General features: G+C 28.9%; 1 protein-coding gene across 5 annotated transcripts in view; it reads right to left on the minus strand.

Annotated features, from left to right (window-relative positions):
• The window catches only part of LOC129963697 (paired box protein Pax-2-like), a 104,639-nt gene that overhangs the window by 13,915 nt on the left and 72,113 nt on the right, over positions 1–18,611 (minus strand). For all 5 annotated transcript variants that reach the window (XM_056078208.1, XM_056078207.1, XM_056078205.1 and 2 more), the window contains 4 exons: positions 17,525–17,722; positions 15,610–15,818; positions 6,218–6,330; positions 5,891–6,122 (listed from right to left, as the gene is read on the minus strand). In XM_056078208.1, the coding sequence (XP_055934183.1) occupies positions 5,891–6,122; positions 6,218–6,330; positions 15,610–15,818; positions 17,525–17,722 (752 nt within the window). The remainder of the gene's footprint in view (positions 1–5,890; positions 6,123–6,217; positions 6,331–15,609; positions 15,819–17,524; positions 17,723–18,611) is intronic.

Below are 18,611 nucleotides of genomic sequence, written 5' to 3' on the forward strand. Positions count from 1 at the left end.
TAATCGATCTTTCAGATTCATTCTGAAGTACTTTTGAATTCAAATAAAACAGAATAAAGGAAATTAAAAATTTCTAATCAGCATAGCGTTACCCCAACTGGCATAGAAAAACTCACGCATTTGCGTTACCGTAACTGGCGTTGAAAATTCATGCATGCGCATTGTGTTCTGATTGTTGACATGACAACCATTATCAACGGATGATTTAAATTATTTTTAGATTAATTGCATGCTTTTGTAATTAAAGTGTATTTATGTTAAGTCCATCGTTTTTTAAGTAGTTTTTTTTAATCTCTTTTCAACCGATAATTTTAAACGATTCGTTTTATTTTCTTAGTGCTTGATGCCTTTAAAATTAAACATTTTTAATTAATCGATCTGGTCATGATGAATCTGAGAAAATTTGGTTGACAAATTCTTGAAATATTACATAAATTAAGAAAGATATTGTTTAGTGCCCATAAAGTTTAAACGCTCAGTGACTGTTTTCAGTAATCATATTACAAAAAAATACTTTGTTTCAGTAAAAAATATTATTATATTAATTGCAGATTAATCCTTTCCACCTTAATTTAAAGTATAAATTCTACGGGAGCTAACATAAAATTAGAGAGATACATATTACGTTATGACTGAAGGCGTTTATAATATTATGAATGAATTATTTGACTATCAAAATTTGAAATTTTAAAATATTTTGATGAAGAAGCTATTAAAGTAGGAATTGCATAAAATATTTAATTATTAAAATTTTAACGAACATTAAAATTGGCGAACCGGCTGGTCGCCAAAGGCGGCTAGTAATTAATAAAATACTTTCCATTAAAATGTTTAATTAACAATCAGTATTAAGGAAAAGAAGCTTTAAATTATAATTAAACGATGGGCTGATATCCAAATGTCATTTTTAACGATTTAGAAACGCTTCATATTAAGTTATTTCTATATATTCTATGCGTGTTCGGGAAAATAAATCAAATAAATTCGGGAGAACATTAGTAGTGGTAATAATAATAATAATAATAATAAAGGAATGCAGCTTAAATACAGACGATTTTTTTTAATCAACTACATGCGTTCCGGTCCATTTCGAACGTTGCCCGTAAGATTAGCGGTTAAGAGAAATATTTCTCTTCGCAATCGAAATCGACAATTTTTGCGCCAAGGTGTATCACCGTCGCAGTTGTTTACAACAGAAAAGTTTTGGAACCCAATTTCAGCTTATTAAGTTTATGCCGTACACGAAGGAATCATGAAAATCCCCTAAGAATGCCCACAGTGCAAGAGATGAGGAAGATGCTATCTTCCCTTGCAGGTCGATCATAACCATAATAAGTATGAGTCTTTCATCCTTTTATGACGTCCGGGTGCAATCAGTTTTGATGGCACGCGAGTGCGATCACCCTCCTAGGCGGAATGTGGCTTATGAATCCGACCGAGAGCGTCGCCTCGAGGGGGCTCTATGAGAAAGTAATTGAATCGGGAAGTGCAATACTTTACTTTTCTGAGCCCGATTAAAAGGCCATCTCGTCAATTTCTCGATTCTTGAAATGTATTCCCACATGATGTTACTCTTTTTATTCTTCAACTTTTGGTATAATGAATTTTTTTTTTTTTAATTTCCTAAACTACTGCTGAAAAATAACCATACTGAAAGAAAGATATCAAAATTAATCTATTAACCTAGGCGCTTAAACTGTTTATTAATTTTCATTTGAAACGTTTTATCTCCTTTACAAAGTTTGAGAAATGGGAATGGAAAATTTAGCATTCAATAATAAAATGGGAAAAAAATCATATTTCAGGTATTTTTGGGGGCATTTTTGATGTGATATTTTAAGAAAGGATAATTTACTTCACAATTTTTCTGAAAAGTATTATAAATGAAAATCCTCAAGTTTTCAAGTTGGATCGAAACCCACAATTTAAAAAATCTTATTATTAAAAATATTACCAACGGTGAGTAGAATATGATCCCATCCCCTGTTAATTCTTTTTTTAAAAAAAGGACATTTGTTGCACTGACCTCCCCTGGTTATACAGATTTTTTTTCCTTTTGGGGAAGATTATTAGTTTAAATATAAAGCAATTTTAACAACATTTAATTAGTTGCTATTTTTATTCTTATTAACTTGATTTTACCTTTTACTGTTTATGGAATTCTTTACCTTTGATTTACAACTCGTATAAAACTCTAATGTCTTTATTTTCAGTACAATTTAAAATGTAAATCTTTTAATTATTGTTTTTATTCTCTAAATCTTAGTCAAAGATCTTCTATGCAAAGGTGAAATGTAACTTTTTCTCCTAATTATTTAACTGGAAAAAATTATTTTTCTTACAAAAAAAATTTGCCGAATTCATTTTTGTATACCCTCGGAAGATGAACATACCTTCAGGGAAAAGTTTAGAATTGTTTCCATCGTTTCAAAAGCATGAGTCAAGTCTTAAAATTGCGATGTAAGTACCAGTTTCACAAGCAGTCGTGCTGCGTATTTTCATATTGTATGTTTTTACTTATTCATTTACTTAAAAAAAAGAAAACAAGGGTTATTTTTCTGTCATGTCAAAAAACCATCAGAGCGAGAGATGTATTGAATTTGGATTAAAAAGAGGATTAAGTATCTATCTAGGTTAATCTGTGTAGATGGAGTACCCCATTTGTTTTCGTAGGATAATAAAGTTAATTTTTGTATAAAATGTTTTCGAACTGATACAAATTTTGCGTACTACTGCAAAATTTCTATTAAAAGAAAATAAATAAACAGACATAAGCTGAGACTGACAATTTGGCTAAATTAACTAAAAAAAATTTGAATTAGATAGTTAAGGTAGTACAATAGGAACCTCCCCCCCCCATCCTCCTTCTGATCATCAGTGACTTAGTAAATGTAAATAGCGTCAGATATGATAAGATATGTAATGATGTTCATATTTGGCTTTAAAATAAAGATGTAAACTTACTAATATTTGCCCGTTACAACGCAGTAAAAAAATTGTAAAAATCTTTCAGGCTCCGAAATGCCACAATTATACTGCTTTAATTTTTTAATTTACATTAATCTCCACTAATAACTTTAAATGACTAGAGATCTGGAGCTATTGATGCCATTAATTTCTTTTCTAAGGGTGGGAATTTAATTTTTCAATGAGTATGACATTTAGAAAATTTAAAGTAATAGCGATAATGAATTGTAAAATTAATTTCAGCTCCGAATAAATCACATGCAATGACAACTTCACTTAGCATAAATGGAATTTGAAATGTATTTCCTACTGTAATGTTAACACTTGTTGGAATTCGTGAAATTCTGACAGATTCCAATAATAAGTGAAGGAATTTTTCGTCCATCGGAATACACTCCACCTGCTTTCAGTGACATATGGCAGTTGAAAAGACATGCAATATTTACGCAACAGTGTCGCGCGTGCTTTTGAACTCGTCATACTAACATACATCCGTGCTTGTTAGAAAGAACAGGTGGACTTTGGATACGGGGCAATGAACAACGTCACACGCTGTTGAAGCTTTGTTCGTGCGAGCATCACGCGTGAACTTTGCTACTATTCTGATTATGGTGAGCAAACATAATTAGAAAGAGCACCTTCACATCTTCCAGTGTAATCAACCTGCGTTTATTTGATAAGATATTTGTTTCTAAATTAATTCAAATCTAAATTAACAATTTCAGATTTCTTTAAGTTTAATTTTTCTATTAGATCACGATCATCCAAAAGCAACTAAAAAACAGAACCGAATTTCGTGAAATATTTATTTTTTTAATTTAGAAAAAGTTACAGGTCTAGTACATAAATTTTTAGTTGTTATTTTATATTTCTAAAAACAAATACCGTCTGCCATACAGCATATAAAAAAAGAGTTATTTAGTGAGCATATAGAAAACAGTTAATGGATTTAATATTTTTATTTAAATTAGATTTTGAACATATTAGCAGTGATTAAGCGCTTTTAAACAAATTCATAAACTAATGATTATTTGAATGGCACGAATCATTAGAATATAAAATTATTTCTTGACATGTGTAAGAGCGGAGGGAAATTTTTAATTGAAGGTAACATAACAAAGCTTCGCATTCCTTTTACATCCTTGCAATCAAGTTGAAGTTGCTGTTAAAACAATTTCGTGTACTTTATTGGAATTGAATATGATTTCATAGTTCTCGCAGTTGAGAGCGATAAAAAAGCCCTACAAGATAAAAAACAAAAACAAATTATGCATTCCCAATAATGTGAGAAAAAAACATGAGTTCCTTTCTATGCATGTTATTAAATCCAAGGCCCACCATTCACAATCATTCCAGTTGTCTCCGCCACGTATTTAAGGAAAGAGAGGATCAACTCATTATCGAATTATCGTCCTCCCTTCCTGCCTTCCCTTCCTCTCCTGCAAGTAATTCTACTACTTTCCCCCAATCACAGCCTCGATGAATTTGGAATTCTTAGCCGTAGAGAAAAAAAGCATTCTCATCTGAACCCTCCCCCACTTGGTTACTATAATCATTTATTTCCGTTGGCGACAACGAACGATATAGAAAAAAAAGGTCGCCAAGTACAGCTACAACCCTTAGAAATATGGCCCGAGGGCCGAGCGGAAGTCGCGAATTACAGACAACGACGGACACGCACTCGCAAATTAGACGTCGTCCAAGAGGAAAGGAATAAAAAACGAAACGCAAAGAGCCCATCCGGAGGAGTCATGTCGGGGGTGGGAGAGGAGTTGTTTGTTATCTGGTAGTCGATTGTTCCCTATTAGGAGGGGTTGATTTATTTTTTGTTTTGCTTTTATTTCTTTGTCCTCACGAAGGTCATAGACAGGTTTTCTCCTCTACAGGTAACATTAGTTCTAATCTATCTTTAAGCTGTCGGTTTTGAGCTTACGAATCACTACCGATGGCATGATCAGAGCATCATCTCAACCTTTTGCAGGATAGAAAAGCTTCGCAGAAAAACGAAACAGGTATTTAGTTCGAGAACGCTTGTTGGCATGACAGAAGTTTGTTGAAGCTACCAAAACCGATGAAAAGAAAAGGGCTTACAATTTCTCAGCCTACAAAGAAACACCTAATAAATAAGTAAGGCAGCTCTCTCAAAATTCCGCCAAATATTTTTTACAAGAGCGCGTATTCTGTTCTCACAATTTTTGTAGGTTATGAAGTAATTCAAAATTATTACAAATTTTAAATTTGAATAAAAAAATTAGTTAAATTAATTGAATATTAATTTATAAGTATAAAATTCATTCATCACACATGCAGTCTTACAAGTCAGTTGCATATCATTTATTTCAATTCACAATTCTCCATAATAATGTTGTTCTGTCGTAATTGTATGACTAATCAGTTGTAAAAGAGGCAAAGTAAAGTAGGATAGGAATATAATTCCTCAATTATTCTCTGTACATACTGGAATGCGATCTCATTAATAGCATAATTTTAAGCTCAGCACTTGTAGCTGAAATATTAATGCCATGGATATGATTTACTTTTTCTTGTAACCCAGCGGCATTATTTTAATCATTATATTTTGTCAAAGTTGTTCGATACATTCGATGAGGAAACTGTTTTAAAATCTCTATAATTTTGAAATCCAATTTTCAATTTTTAAACAGATTAAAAATCATTTTAAATATTTCAATAATCTTAAGATTTTTAAGAACAACATGTTGATATTTTCAACATATAATTAAGCTCCATTTGACTTTCTTAAATAAAGGCTTACCATTAGATGACTTTTCAATCGTAATAAAACAATAGTGCAAGGGCAAAATGATGTTTTAGTCATTAGTTTAAGGAAAATTATTATTTTTACGAGCTCAAATCTAATCAATATTTTAAAGATCTAAAAAATTAATAAAGTTCAGTTTCTTACCTAAAGGAGGAGAATAGACTGCTGTTGTTTGTACATGAGATGTAAGTCCAATATCATAACTGACCAAATCTTGTTTAAGATGGTCAGCGAATGATGGATCGGAATTATACTGAGGCTGTTGTAAAGTCGCGTAATGAAGACTTCCGTTCGACAACGGTGAAGGTGCACTTCCCAACTCAACAAGCATAGATTTTTGAAGGTCATCTTGTTTGGCCCATTTAGACCACATTTGCTGTTAAAAAAAGAGAAAGAAATACTTTTAGACTTGCCGCTTCACTTTATATTATTTGTCACATTTTTAAAGTGAAAAATAATTAGAAAGTTTACCGTGTTATATAGTTGATCACCATTGTAATGCGTCCTTTGCCTTTTTGCTTCCTCTTCCTCATCGTCTTCTTCAGGTTGTGGATGAAGAGGTAAATCTCTTGAGTCGGTAACCACTGTGAAGAAGATGAATGTGCAAAAATTTAAAACATACGAAGTACATTTTTATGATATTAACATCATGTAGACATTTAGTGAAATTATATTATCCCCCCCCCCCAAAAAAAGGGCATGCAATATAGTCATGAAAAGTCATTTAAACGATTAATATCGCTTTTCAATATATGCCTGCGAGTCTGCTTAAAATCTTCGTAATATTCATGAAACGTTGTATTATTGTCTTATGCCAACAGACATTTTTCCTGAACATTATTTACATATTCAAAAATAATGAAATAGGCATTACTGCAAACACAGCATGAAGCGATTTCAGCATTTTTCACAAATGTCAATGATACATTGTTAAAATATTTTACCTCTTGTTTTTCTTCTTAATTCTAAATGGGCACAAATCAGCTCAAAAACATGAATTTTGTTAAAATGGAGTTTTTGATAGATCATTAAATATATATGTATATTGCTCTATCTTGAGAGTTCTTAGAAATTTTTGTTCATTCAATGTATAGTTGCATTTTTGAATTTTTTTATTTTGTTACCTTTTTTTTATGGATTCTAGTACAACGCTATGCGTTTTCATTCACAAGTACGATGAACTTCATTTCATGTTATGATATTAACCATGTAGATATATGCTATCCAGAAATTGTCTTCTTTTCTATATTTTAAAACTGTTAGTGAATTCAGACTCCAATGTGTATTTTTCTATACATTTAGATTTATTTGTAGCATAATAATGCTTACTGGAAGAGTTTGTTCACATATTATTGTAGAAATATTTTAGTATAAATAGAAAGAAAATGAAGCCCGATGTTGTTATTTTAAGAATTCATTTTAAAATATAACAAAAACATGTGAGAAAATTTTTCTGCGGTCATGTTTATAAAAATAAGGGTTGTTAAATTCTTTCTATAAAAGGCTTCTCATATCAGAATAATACCTGAAAATTTGGAAATACTCCAAACTAGTTTTCTCTGTGGGAAATATTTTTGCCACTCGCTAATAGGGAAAAATCGTAAAAATTTGCTTCAGACAAAATGAACTGCTATTAAAAGTGCGCTTCGAGTCAATAAGTAAAATTTATTTTAAGCTCTTAAAAGAAAATTAGCTAATTTTCTTTTCCTTTTTAATGAACTGCAAATTTGATTTCAAATTTATTTTACAAAATAAAGATATAGTTTAATCATTGGTAACATTTTTAGAGGAAAATATCTAAAAAATTCAACGAGTTCTTTGTAAGCCGTACTGGCAGTAGGGCACAGCCTTTATTTATTATTATGTAGATGAATATGTTTATCACTAAATATTTTTTAATCTCTATTTTACGTGATTGATGAATTTGAAATAAGATCTGAACATAGAATCGAATAATCTCGATCGAATAATGCTGAAAAATATTATTAGAATTCAATATAAGTTTATAATGTAGTTTTTTTAATTTTATGTATCCGAATTCATGTGGTATTTAACAAATCATATCAGTGTAAGCATTCAGACCATATTAACTACACATTTCAGATAAATGATCTTTTCAATTCGATCCTGTAATATACGCAAACGTAAGTACAATACAATAATTAAAAAATTCCATTTACATAAAAAACAAACGAACTTCCATAGATTATGGATATTAATGAAGTTCAATAATTATAACAAAATTGTTTTCCTTCTCTTTAAATAAAATGTTGGTTTCATAATATTTTATGAAATTAAACTAATTAGAAAGAAAGCTAATATTGTAAATTTTCCTGCTCCACTTTGACGTGGTTCATCGAAAAATTTCATCTAACTACATTTACATGAAATTGTTTAACGATAACAACATATGTTGATTAAACCATGAAGAGATCCGGGGAATAACGAAATGACAAAACTCAAGTAAACAATGTTTTCTCGGCATTAGAGCTTCTGAAATCTTGCTCAGGTACTTCATAATGTATTCCGAAGGCCACTTGCACTCAGAACATACAAGAGGGAAATGCTAAGAAATTACTTCCTTCCTTGCCCTCGCTTTCTGAACGAAGTCAAAAAATTTCGGAAACTAGTGTTGCCTCAATCGTTGGTTTATTTAGTCGTCGTAATCGGTGGTCGAACTAACTTAATAAGCCTTGGTAACGAGCTTTGTCGTTATTGGGCGCTTTCGTTTCAGGTCAGTGATCGCGCTTATACAAAAAACGCTGTACACGTAGTTTCAATTTTTGAGAGAAAAACTTGCAATTCTAATACAAATAATATGGATTTTGCTGTGGAAAAGCGCATTTTCGTAGAATAATGTGATAATTTTTTTCCTCGGTTTCGCAATAAATGAAAAAAAATTCTTATTCGAAGTTAAAAGGTTTTAAAACTTACGTTGATACAAATTATCTCAAAATAGTTTCATTTTTAGAAATTTAAAAAAGAATACTACATAGTAATTATGTTTAGTTATCCACTTAAAAATAATTACAAATTAAAAAACCGTAGTTTTGGTCAGCCTGTATTTGAACAGAAATTTAAATATCAGATAAATTGACGAAATCAATAAGATAAAAATTTTCTGTCGAATGTAATACTTGAAAGCAAGATTTGTTATAATTATTTTTAAGATAGGAATGTGTGAAATATTTTATTTTTTTTGAATAAAATAGCCTTTTCACATCTATTTAGCTTATTTCATTCAATTTCTTACAATCGTCCTTTAAATTTCCACAAATATTAGAGCAACTTTTAATATTATATATATATATATATATATATATATATATATATATATATATATATTTGACTGCTTACATGAGTATACATTGAAATTTTTGTTTTGCTTTAGTATATTTAATGGGAAGTCAACGTCAGAATTTTTGTAGGATATTTTCCATTGTAGAGTTTAGAAATTTTTTAAGTAAAATGATACTTGGTTAGAATTACTTTAATACTTTGACTACAAATTTATTTAAAAACTTTTGTATTTAAAGCGCCTTTAATTTTTTAAACATGTAAAGGCAATAAATTTTAGGTAAGAATTCATTTATTTCATATATTTCAGAAAATATATTGTTGCATGAAATTGATATAATTTAATCTAATTCATACTACAAAAAAAAAAGTATTGAAACATCGATTCAAGAAAATATAGAACGTTCTGATACGTCAAATATACTCAAAGGGTTAATAGTTTGGGCCTTTTTTTTTTTTTTTGTTATTTATAGAATCAAATCAAAAAATTTTTTAAAAATATCTTGTTTACATATTAGTGCATCGAACTTTGGAAATGTTAATACACGCCTTTCAATTTTAGTTCACATAGTTTTTGAAATTTGGCATAAGTTTGATCTTCTGTTACATAGTTATCATCATTATTATTGCTTCCCCTCCCTCCTCCTATTTCACTTGCAACAAACATTTTCAATGTGGAAGGGAAATTCATCTATCGGCTCAAGTAGAATGCGTGATTAGGCGGAAATTCGCACAATCGGATGGAAAGGCGTTCCGGTTCTTTGCTTCCAAATGTCGGCCGCATTTTCTCCCTTCTTTCCTGAAGCAATTATTCTCTGACGGCCATTTCAGTAATGAGTCAGTTGCTGGTGTTTTCCGGAATTATAAAGTGAAGAGCAGTGATAAGAAAAAAAAAGAGAGAAAATGAGAGAAAAAATTTTCCGCTCTGCATAAAATGATTGCTTTCCTTCCTCTTTTTAACACACTTGGGCTTAAACTAGATAATTTATTTCAGAAGTTTGAGCGAAGATTCAAAAAAAAAAGATATTGGTAAAATTTCCCATTTAAAGTGTATGGTATGAATTTAATTTCCATCTTCATTCTGAAGTTTATTGAAATAACATAAAAAAGTTAGATATAACGTAACATAAATTGTTATGAAATGAAAAGTTTTATGCTGGTATCATGTAGCATTTAAATCGTTTAAATATTTTGCATATCTCTTATTTTTTGTTGTATAATCATTCACATTCTTAGCGAAACAATTTATAAAATGCAGTTTACAAATATGCTCAGAATAAATACATTTTTTTTGCTGAGAATAAGTATTTAAAAAGTTATAATTTCAATACCCATCTTATTTAGTTCATTTACCAGGTTCTTTTATAGTTCATTGCAAGATAAAATTATGTTCGATGTTTATCTTGTGAGTAAATAAATAGAGATTCCTCGTTAACAGTTATTAATATTATTTCTTCAAAATGATATTAATGATTATACAGGAATGAATAATTATCGTGAATTTCTGGTGAATAATTCACGCTTGTTAATATTATTTTATTAAACAAAACATTGGAAGTATTACAAAAGATAAAGATTTATTTTGCAGATCTTTCTTATGTTACTGAGAGCTTTGAAATGTTGCTGTCTTATTTATTAAACTGAAAAATACTTAAATTTATCCATTCCATTTTCATATTGTTATCAAGCAGAAAAAGACACTTCAATTCCCTAATTCTCCTGATAAATACATTATTGTCATTCATGAATTTATGCAATTCTGTTTATTTCCAACAAGAATCACCACAAAATGGTTGTGAATTTAGCTCCCTTCCGCTCCCCTCCAAACGTCCCCAGCTCTCCCTCCTTCTATAGGCAATGTGATAAAAGGAAAAAGATTATTAAATAGACTGGGTGCTTTATGCTGAAAAGAATGAACAAGAGAAGGTTCGCAATTGATTAGCAGACGTTTTCCCTATTGGCTCTTATGTCGACCAATAGACTTCCATTTCTTTGTATTATTTTTATTCGATTTTCTTGCAAAAGGTGATCTCTAGAGAGAGGGCACAAAAGCGGAGGCCCTGCACAAAAAGCTATTGAAAAGGACCCAATCACATGGAGGTTTTTTCCCCTTGTAATTTTTTTTTAAAGCGAATACGTCTGTCTGCCGGGATTTTACTGGAGATATCAATTTGCCTTTCATGTACTGAATTATGATGACAAATTCAACTAAATTATTTGAAATGAGAATAATGTTTTTCTTAAACTACATGGGAAATAAATTAATAACTTTTAAAATAAAATTGACACTTTATATCATTGTTTCATGCTATTATGATAAATTTAAAATTCTTTTTATTTTATTATACAAGATGTCTACTAAAATAATATTCACACTCTTTAAAATGTCATTAAAAGTAAGCGGACCAAAATATTCTTTTCTGAGTTTTTTTTTTTCTTTTTTCAATAAATATATCAAAGTTTATTTTTTATATAATGAACATGGAATGAGGTTAGGTTATTGATATTGTCACTCGTTTCAATACGTTTCGTGGCAAAATATGCCTCAAGCTGTGTGGTGGTTTGTTGAATTTAAATTTTTCGAACGAAAATAGCCACAATTTACAGCCTGCATTTTTGAACTACATAAATCGAAATCCTCCATCAACAGATTTACGACGATATGTCCATTTTACAGTGTTATATAAATCCTGATTGAAAATCTCATCGATTCGATATGCAGAGTGATATTAAAGATATTCATAGTGGAGTATTTTCATCATTTTTAAAAGAGGAATACTTTCTTTAATTAAAAAAAGAACCCTAAATGAATATCTTAATTCTCTTTCAATAATTTCTAAAAGGAAAGACTATCTTCCTCTTAGAAAGACTGTCTTTCTAAGAGGAAAGACAATTTTCGAATAAATTTACTTGGAGCCAAACGATCTGATTGAAACTTATTTAACAATTTTCTTTTAATAATTGTTTATAAAATAGAACAGAAATTTAAATCATATTCGATCAGCCATTTCAGAGGGATAATCCAAATTTTCACGTTACTGCCATCTAATTTTTTTCCTCTAAAAATCATGAAAATGTTTAAAGAAATATATGATTTTTTTGCGGGAAATAATATTCGGTTTGATTTTGTAAAATTAATGTCTTTATAAAGTACATTACAAATGTAATTTCAGGCGCTGTCGAGATTCTAAATAAAAAAGAATAGACGTTTTAAATTGCAGATAAATTTAAAATCTGTTGAATGAATGTTCCGCAATATCGGAAAACTTGAGATGTTCTGGATTATTTAAAAAAATGCATTAAAAAAATTAGAACTGTAAAAATGGGGATTCTCCAAACTTGTAAATTTACTTAAAAAACAAATATGTACTGTGTCTCTTATTTTTTTTTCAATAATAAAATTGATATGAAAAAAAAAAAAAATCTTGGAACAATGGCTATTATCACTCAAGCGTGAAAAATGCAAAATAAAATGTATCGGTTTCATGCTTGTTACTTTTTTCATTTTTCTTCTTCTTAATCTTATAAAAGTTTGTTGCTCTTCCATGCGGATGATAAACTTATCATATTTTATAAACTTAAAAATTAAATACACCTGTTAAAGTATTTTTGCAAAATATATATCTTCTATTTAGTTATAAAACCACGGAATATTTGGAATATGGAAGATCTACATTTTGTGCCTTTTGGTATTTGAAAACAAGACCTTATTACAATGAGCAAGCGAGAGTTTGAAAGATCTCTCCATTTTAATAAACATTGTTTAAAAATTATTCATTTTATGTTATTTTAGTTAAAAAAATGAAAATTCACTCTTTATATGTCAGATCAACTCTATGGAAAAGATTATCTATACTTATAAACTTCCATATTCTTAATAGAATAAACAAATACATTACCTTGTCTTTCTCCTTTAATGTTTTTTAAAAGATAAATTATATCATTTAAGAACCTAATTCTTTCCAACCTTTTTACGCCTTTAGAAAAATGCGACCACAACTATAATGGTAAATTAATGATGATGATGATGATAGTAATTCTGATAATAACGAAAACAATAATTATAAAAAAAGAATGGATTATCGTAACAATGTTTTATGCTCATTTAGTCTACTTTTTAGTTTATTTTTTAAAAATTTACTCTTGCTTATGCATCAGCGATAACACGCATTAAAAAAAATTGTATTTAATATTGTCACAACAGCAGTATAAAAATATCTAATTTAACTAAATACCCTATTAACCAAAATAATAAAAATATTAGTGTAGAATGGGCTTAAAATATTTTTAAAATGTTATTAAAATTAGAGGAATATTCGGACATAAAATTGTTATTACCGAAAAGATAATGTTTAAAAACAGTGTGAAAATGGGTTTTAAGCGATATTATGCTCTGAAATTACGGTGAAAAATCTTCCAAATTTTGATTTATTTTTAACTAAAAATCTAAATAAAAGCTTGAGAACCTTTCTTAGCGAACACTTACTATATAAGAAATAACCAGTGAAGAAATTTGGTATATCTGGGTCAAAGATCTGACTATACTTCGCTTTGAACGATTTTTACAGCATACATGTCGCAGAAAGCAATTTACAGAAAACATCCAGCCTATAAACATTATATTAAAAAAATTCCTTTTGGCAAGCTAAATGGCAAACCTAAATTATTGTTTTTAAATTCCTTTCCATTCTTAGACAAAATCAACTAGGTATTACATATTAATTAATATGTAATACTTAGTTATTATGAGGCAACCATAAATAATGAATATGAATATTATGAGGCAATCATAAATAATGATTTTATTGATATCACATAATTCAATATTTATTACAAACAGTTTTAAAGTTTTAAATATTATTAAAATAATATACAGACATTTATATTATTGAAAGGCTTTGAGGTTTTTAAGCAAATGCGAAAAGATTGTATCAGATGGCAAAAATTAAAAGTTTATCATTTGCATTTTAAATACATTTGATGTAATTAATTGTTTAAAATTATTTTTCTTTGAATTAAAGGCAGAAAATAACAAATTAAGAAAAATTAACAAAAAATTAGGATACAAATTAAGAATTTATCGTTTGATTTTTAGTTACACTGAGGAATATATATATATGACTTTTAAACGAAAAGTGGTTTGGGGGTTCAGGAGACCATAATCGTTAAAGATTTTCGGAAATCTTTCTAAAGTTGTGTCATAAGAACCATTGCAATAAGTAATCTCTTATAATGAAACTACCTGAAAAGAGATTTTTAATATGAAACTTCTTTAAGCCTATATCAACGAAAATAAATTCAAACATTTTCACATTGTGCGTTACTGCATCAAGTATATCTAATAGATTGTACTATTTTTAATCAGACTAAAGATGGTTTTAAATTGATTTTAATTCAAAAGTGTTTTTCTTAAATTGCGATAGTATTCTTCTAAGAATGGGATATACCCTTTTTTTTAATACATACAATATTTTTATTTATTTAATTATTTCTTAAAGTGATTAGAAATGAATACCATTTAATTGAAAATAAATATCTTGAAGCAGGACAAAATTTCAACAGCATCTTGAGAAATTACAATAAAAAAAACTGACTTTGGGAAAGGTAGGAAAAATACAAAGATTTAATATAAATTAGATTTTTACTCATGTGTTATTTTCCATTTACAGAACACATGTACCTTTTCTAGATGATATATTTATTGCATGTTATTCAGACTAAGTTTTCCACACCGGGTGGTAACATGTAACCGCACTCTAGCAATATATATCTATACAATGGTAGAAATTTCTTGTATGAGATGAATGAGGTAAAGGGATGCGGTAGACCGTGAAGACTAGAATCTGTCGAACCAAGAGGAGCGCTTTTGGAGCTTTATTATTCTCTTCCCCTCTTATCATTTCAATGAATACGTAATAAGATTCTCATTCATGAATAATAGTTCCGAAATACGTTGTGAAATTCTAGAAACGCCGTATATTCTCCAAAATTTGATAGCAATAACTTAATTGTGTTGATAATACATGCGGAGAGAGTATAGTTCGGTTAACATGGCCGCGGATGTGGATGCAATAGCATTAATTTCCTTTGCGATGCAAAATGGTATGAATCCCAAAAAAATTCAAATTTATTTCATACTGTTATGCTACCAATAAAATCCTAATTTTTAAAAAAATCATTATTTGCTTTATAGCCATGGTCAAATGGTTTATTGAATATTTTTATTTTATTGTGTCTTTCTTTTAATGTATTTAGAATTTATCTTTAAATGGCAAATTGCTTAAGTTACAAGCGTAACACTTCCATTAATATCTGTATCCAATAAGCTTAATAAATAATCGAATAATTTATTGGACTATTTTATAATTAAAAAATGGAAGAATTATTTATTTTTGGCATTATTATACATTATTTAAGAAATATGGCCTGTACTTTAAAAAATCTTACCAATTTTTGAAAGTTTACCACATTATATTATGACTTCATTCGAAAGAAACGTTAACGAATATCGATACGAGTGTAGTTTAACTTAGTATGAAAAGAACACTTTTAGGAAATGTACTTACAGTGTTCACTGTCGTCGTCTCTCTTTCTTTTGTTACCGTTATTATCTTCTAAGGGATTAGGAATACCAAGAATACCATTGATGGAATAAGATGGCCTTTGGTCGGGATGAGACGTCACAATTACGGTAGACGTCATTTGTGGACTGGGGCTATTGGAGCTGGAAGTTACAGCGCTTTTGGCCTTTTCAGCTGCCTTATTTCGTACAATCCTAAGGAAATAAGAAGAAGCATGACTAATATGTCTGATGATATAATATTCTTAATATCCTCAATTCACGAGAAAGCCCAGTTCCGAGGAATATCTTAGTTTACAATGTTAAAAAGTATTTATCATCTGAATACATGATATTTGTTTTTTTCCACAGTTATCCAACCTTCATTTTTGAATCCTTATATAGAAACGCTAATAACAAGTAAAGGACAGAAAGCTGTTCACTTTCCCTTTTTATTTACTTGTGAATCTAGTTAATATTTTGTTCAAAGTCGCATGCAAAGTCTTATTATTCTTCCTGTTGAGTCTTTTTTTAGATTTCCAGATTGAGATTATTTACCTTAAAGTAGAATAAATAAAAATTTATCTTATTCTAAGGATAGATTATTTTATGCATTTTTAAAAAGTTCTTATACCAATATTACTAGCGTCTTATTATCATGAAATAAAACATAAATTAAAACTATTTTTAAAAATTTTTCCCACGTAACTACCAGTCTTTTAAGTTTACATATATGCCCGGTAAAGAAATTTCTTTTTTAAATCTCTTAAAATAAATTAAAAAAATATTTTTATGAATATATATATTTAAGATTATAATCAAAGGAAATGCAGATTATTTAAAACAAAATTTCTGAATAACCCAAAAGAAAACGGAAAAATTTAAATTATATAAAATTTGATGAACAATACAAAATTGCCAAAAATAAAAGTGAGTATATTGGGTTGTAGAAATTGTCTTGGCACAGCGCCTAATATAAATGTTCCCTTGGTCTGATATGAGTTATTTTCTCCAGTCAGTGATACATAACAGACATAGGTTACAGCAAGACGAAAGAGTTCGTTTTCCAACGAGACGTATAGGAGGATGAGATAAATGTTGTTTCATTAGTCACTGACTGAGAATAAACATTTATATAAAAAAGGGGTATATAAATGTTTGGACTTTCTTTCTTCTCGTCAGAGTAGGTAGATTCTTTCTTAATGATTCTTGTAAGAATGGTAACAATCATTAGCAAAACTTTGTTACAGTCAAAAGTGCACAATGCTTCTTCGTTTTTTAAATTAAACAGCTTTAGTATGATTCACATATTATAATTAGTACGATAAACTTAATTTTATACTATTTATATTCCGCAAAAGTATAAAAATGTAATGTTTGCAATTGCTATGGGGCTTCCGATATAAACTGAATTCAAGTAGGCAAATCTGATGTGAAATTGACTCAGCTCTTCATTGGTTACATCCTTTTTTTTCTCCACTATATTATATACATATATCATGCTAATTTTATAATTATTCTTGTTTATCTGAATTTTTAGTCTTCAGTTATAATTTTTTTTTCCAAGTTGTCTTTGAGTTTATATAACATATCTAGTAGGACAACATCTCAAATATTTTTTTAAAAATTTTTGGGAATTACTATTTTCTATTATTTAATTGATGTCTCGTGAATTTTATGCTATCGCTTCACTTCCTTCCTCATGAAATTGTTATTGCTTCACTTTAAACTAGTATGATTTATTTCTCAACTGTTATGTTTTAATTTTATAAACTTTTAGATTTTACAATTTGCCTTTGATTGCAACTAAATGATTGAAGTGGTCTGTTCACATCTAGCCATAGTCCCTTAAAATTAAATTTTTTTTAAAAATCATAAAATTGACAACTTCAGAAATTTTTTTCGTGAAACCATGCACTGACCTGTTAATGGAGCTGACAGATGGGATGTTATCTTGATCACATATTCCATCCGACAGCAACCTGTCTCTGATTTCCCATGCGAACATGGTTGGATTTTGTTTTTTGTAGTTGGCAATAGCATCTACCACTTTTGGTGTAGCAACTTTAGGCTTGCTTCCCCCAATGACTCCAGGTTTGATTGAACCTGTTTCGTAATATCTGGAAGAAAGAAAAAATATAATATTTTTAGTAATTTTAAGGGATTATTAAATATGACTTTTCAATTTTATAAATTTCAAATAAAATACTTGTAATTTTTTTAAAATCAGTTTTTTCTTAAATAAACCAAATTTATGATATGAAAGAAAAATGAGCTTTTAAAAAATTAAACATAATTCTTTCCGAAAGCAACATTTTAATTTTACTATATATTTAAATTGATTTGAAATTAATTTTTGTTATTCATTTTATTTATTTTTAATTAATGAAAAAGCGATAATGATTGAAATTTTTAGGTTTGTGAGAATTAAATGATTTCCTACATTATATAGAAAAATGAAAATACGAAAATATATTTAGTTAGACTCCTCCTTAAATATTTTTCTAAACCCCAGAAATAATGAAAAAAAAAAAATACTAACATGAGTGCTGGACAAAATAAAAATGAATATGGGTCGGTAGAAACGAGATCATGAAAGTTGGATTCCCTATCTCATGCATTCATCTTCTTTAGAAGAGATCTCTGTTTCCTTACTTGGAACTTGGCCAACGCCGCGTAATGTTTCTATATACCAGCACCTGCGCTGAATTTGATTCCAACAACGAGTGGAAGACCATAGAAAATTAAATGGTATTTTTTTTTCCTTTGTAACATTAACATCTGCTCTTTCCATAGTTTGTTTAAGCTTTCATTGCGCAATGAATTAAAAAATGATTAAGACAAAAAAAATCAAATTTGAAAATATCATTCAGTTATCAAAGTAAAATCAAACAAATGAAAAGAATAACTTTATTATATTCTTCTCGAAACATTCCTTGTAATGATAAAAATAAAATTTATTTAAATTTCTTTGGTTGAAAGCAAATAATAATAATGGTAACTAATTAA

Source organism: Argiope bruennichi, chromosome 3 (genome assembly GCF_947563725.1).
Source record: "Argiope bruennichi chromosome 3, qqArgBrue1.1, whole genome shotgun sequence".
In the NCBI taxonomy this organism is placed as follows: domain Eukaryota; kingdom Metazoa; phylum Arthropoda; class Arachnida; order Araneae; family Araneidae; genus Argiope; species Argiope bruennichi.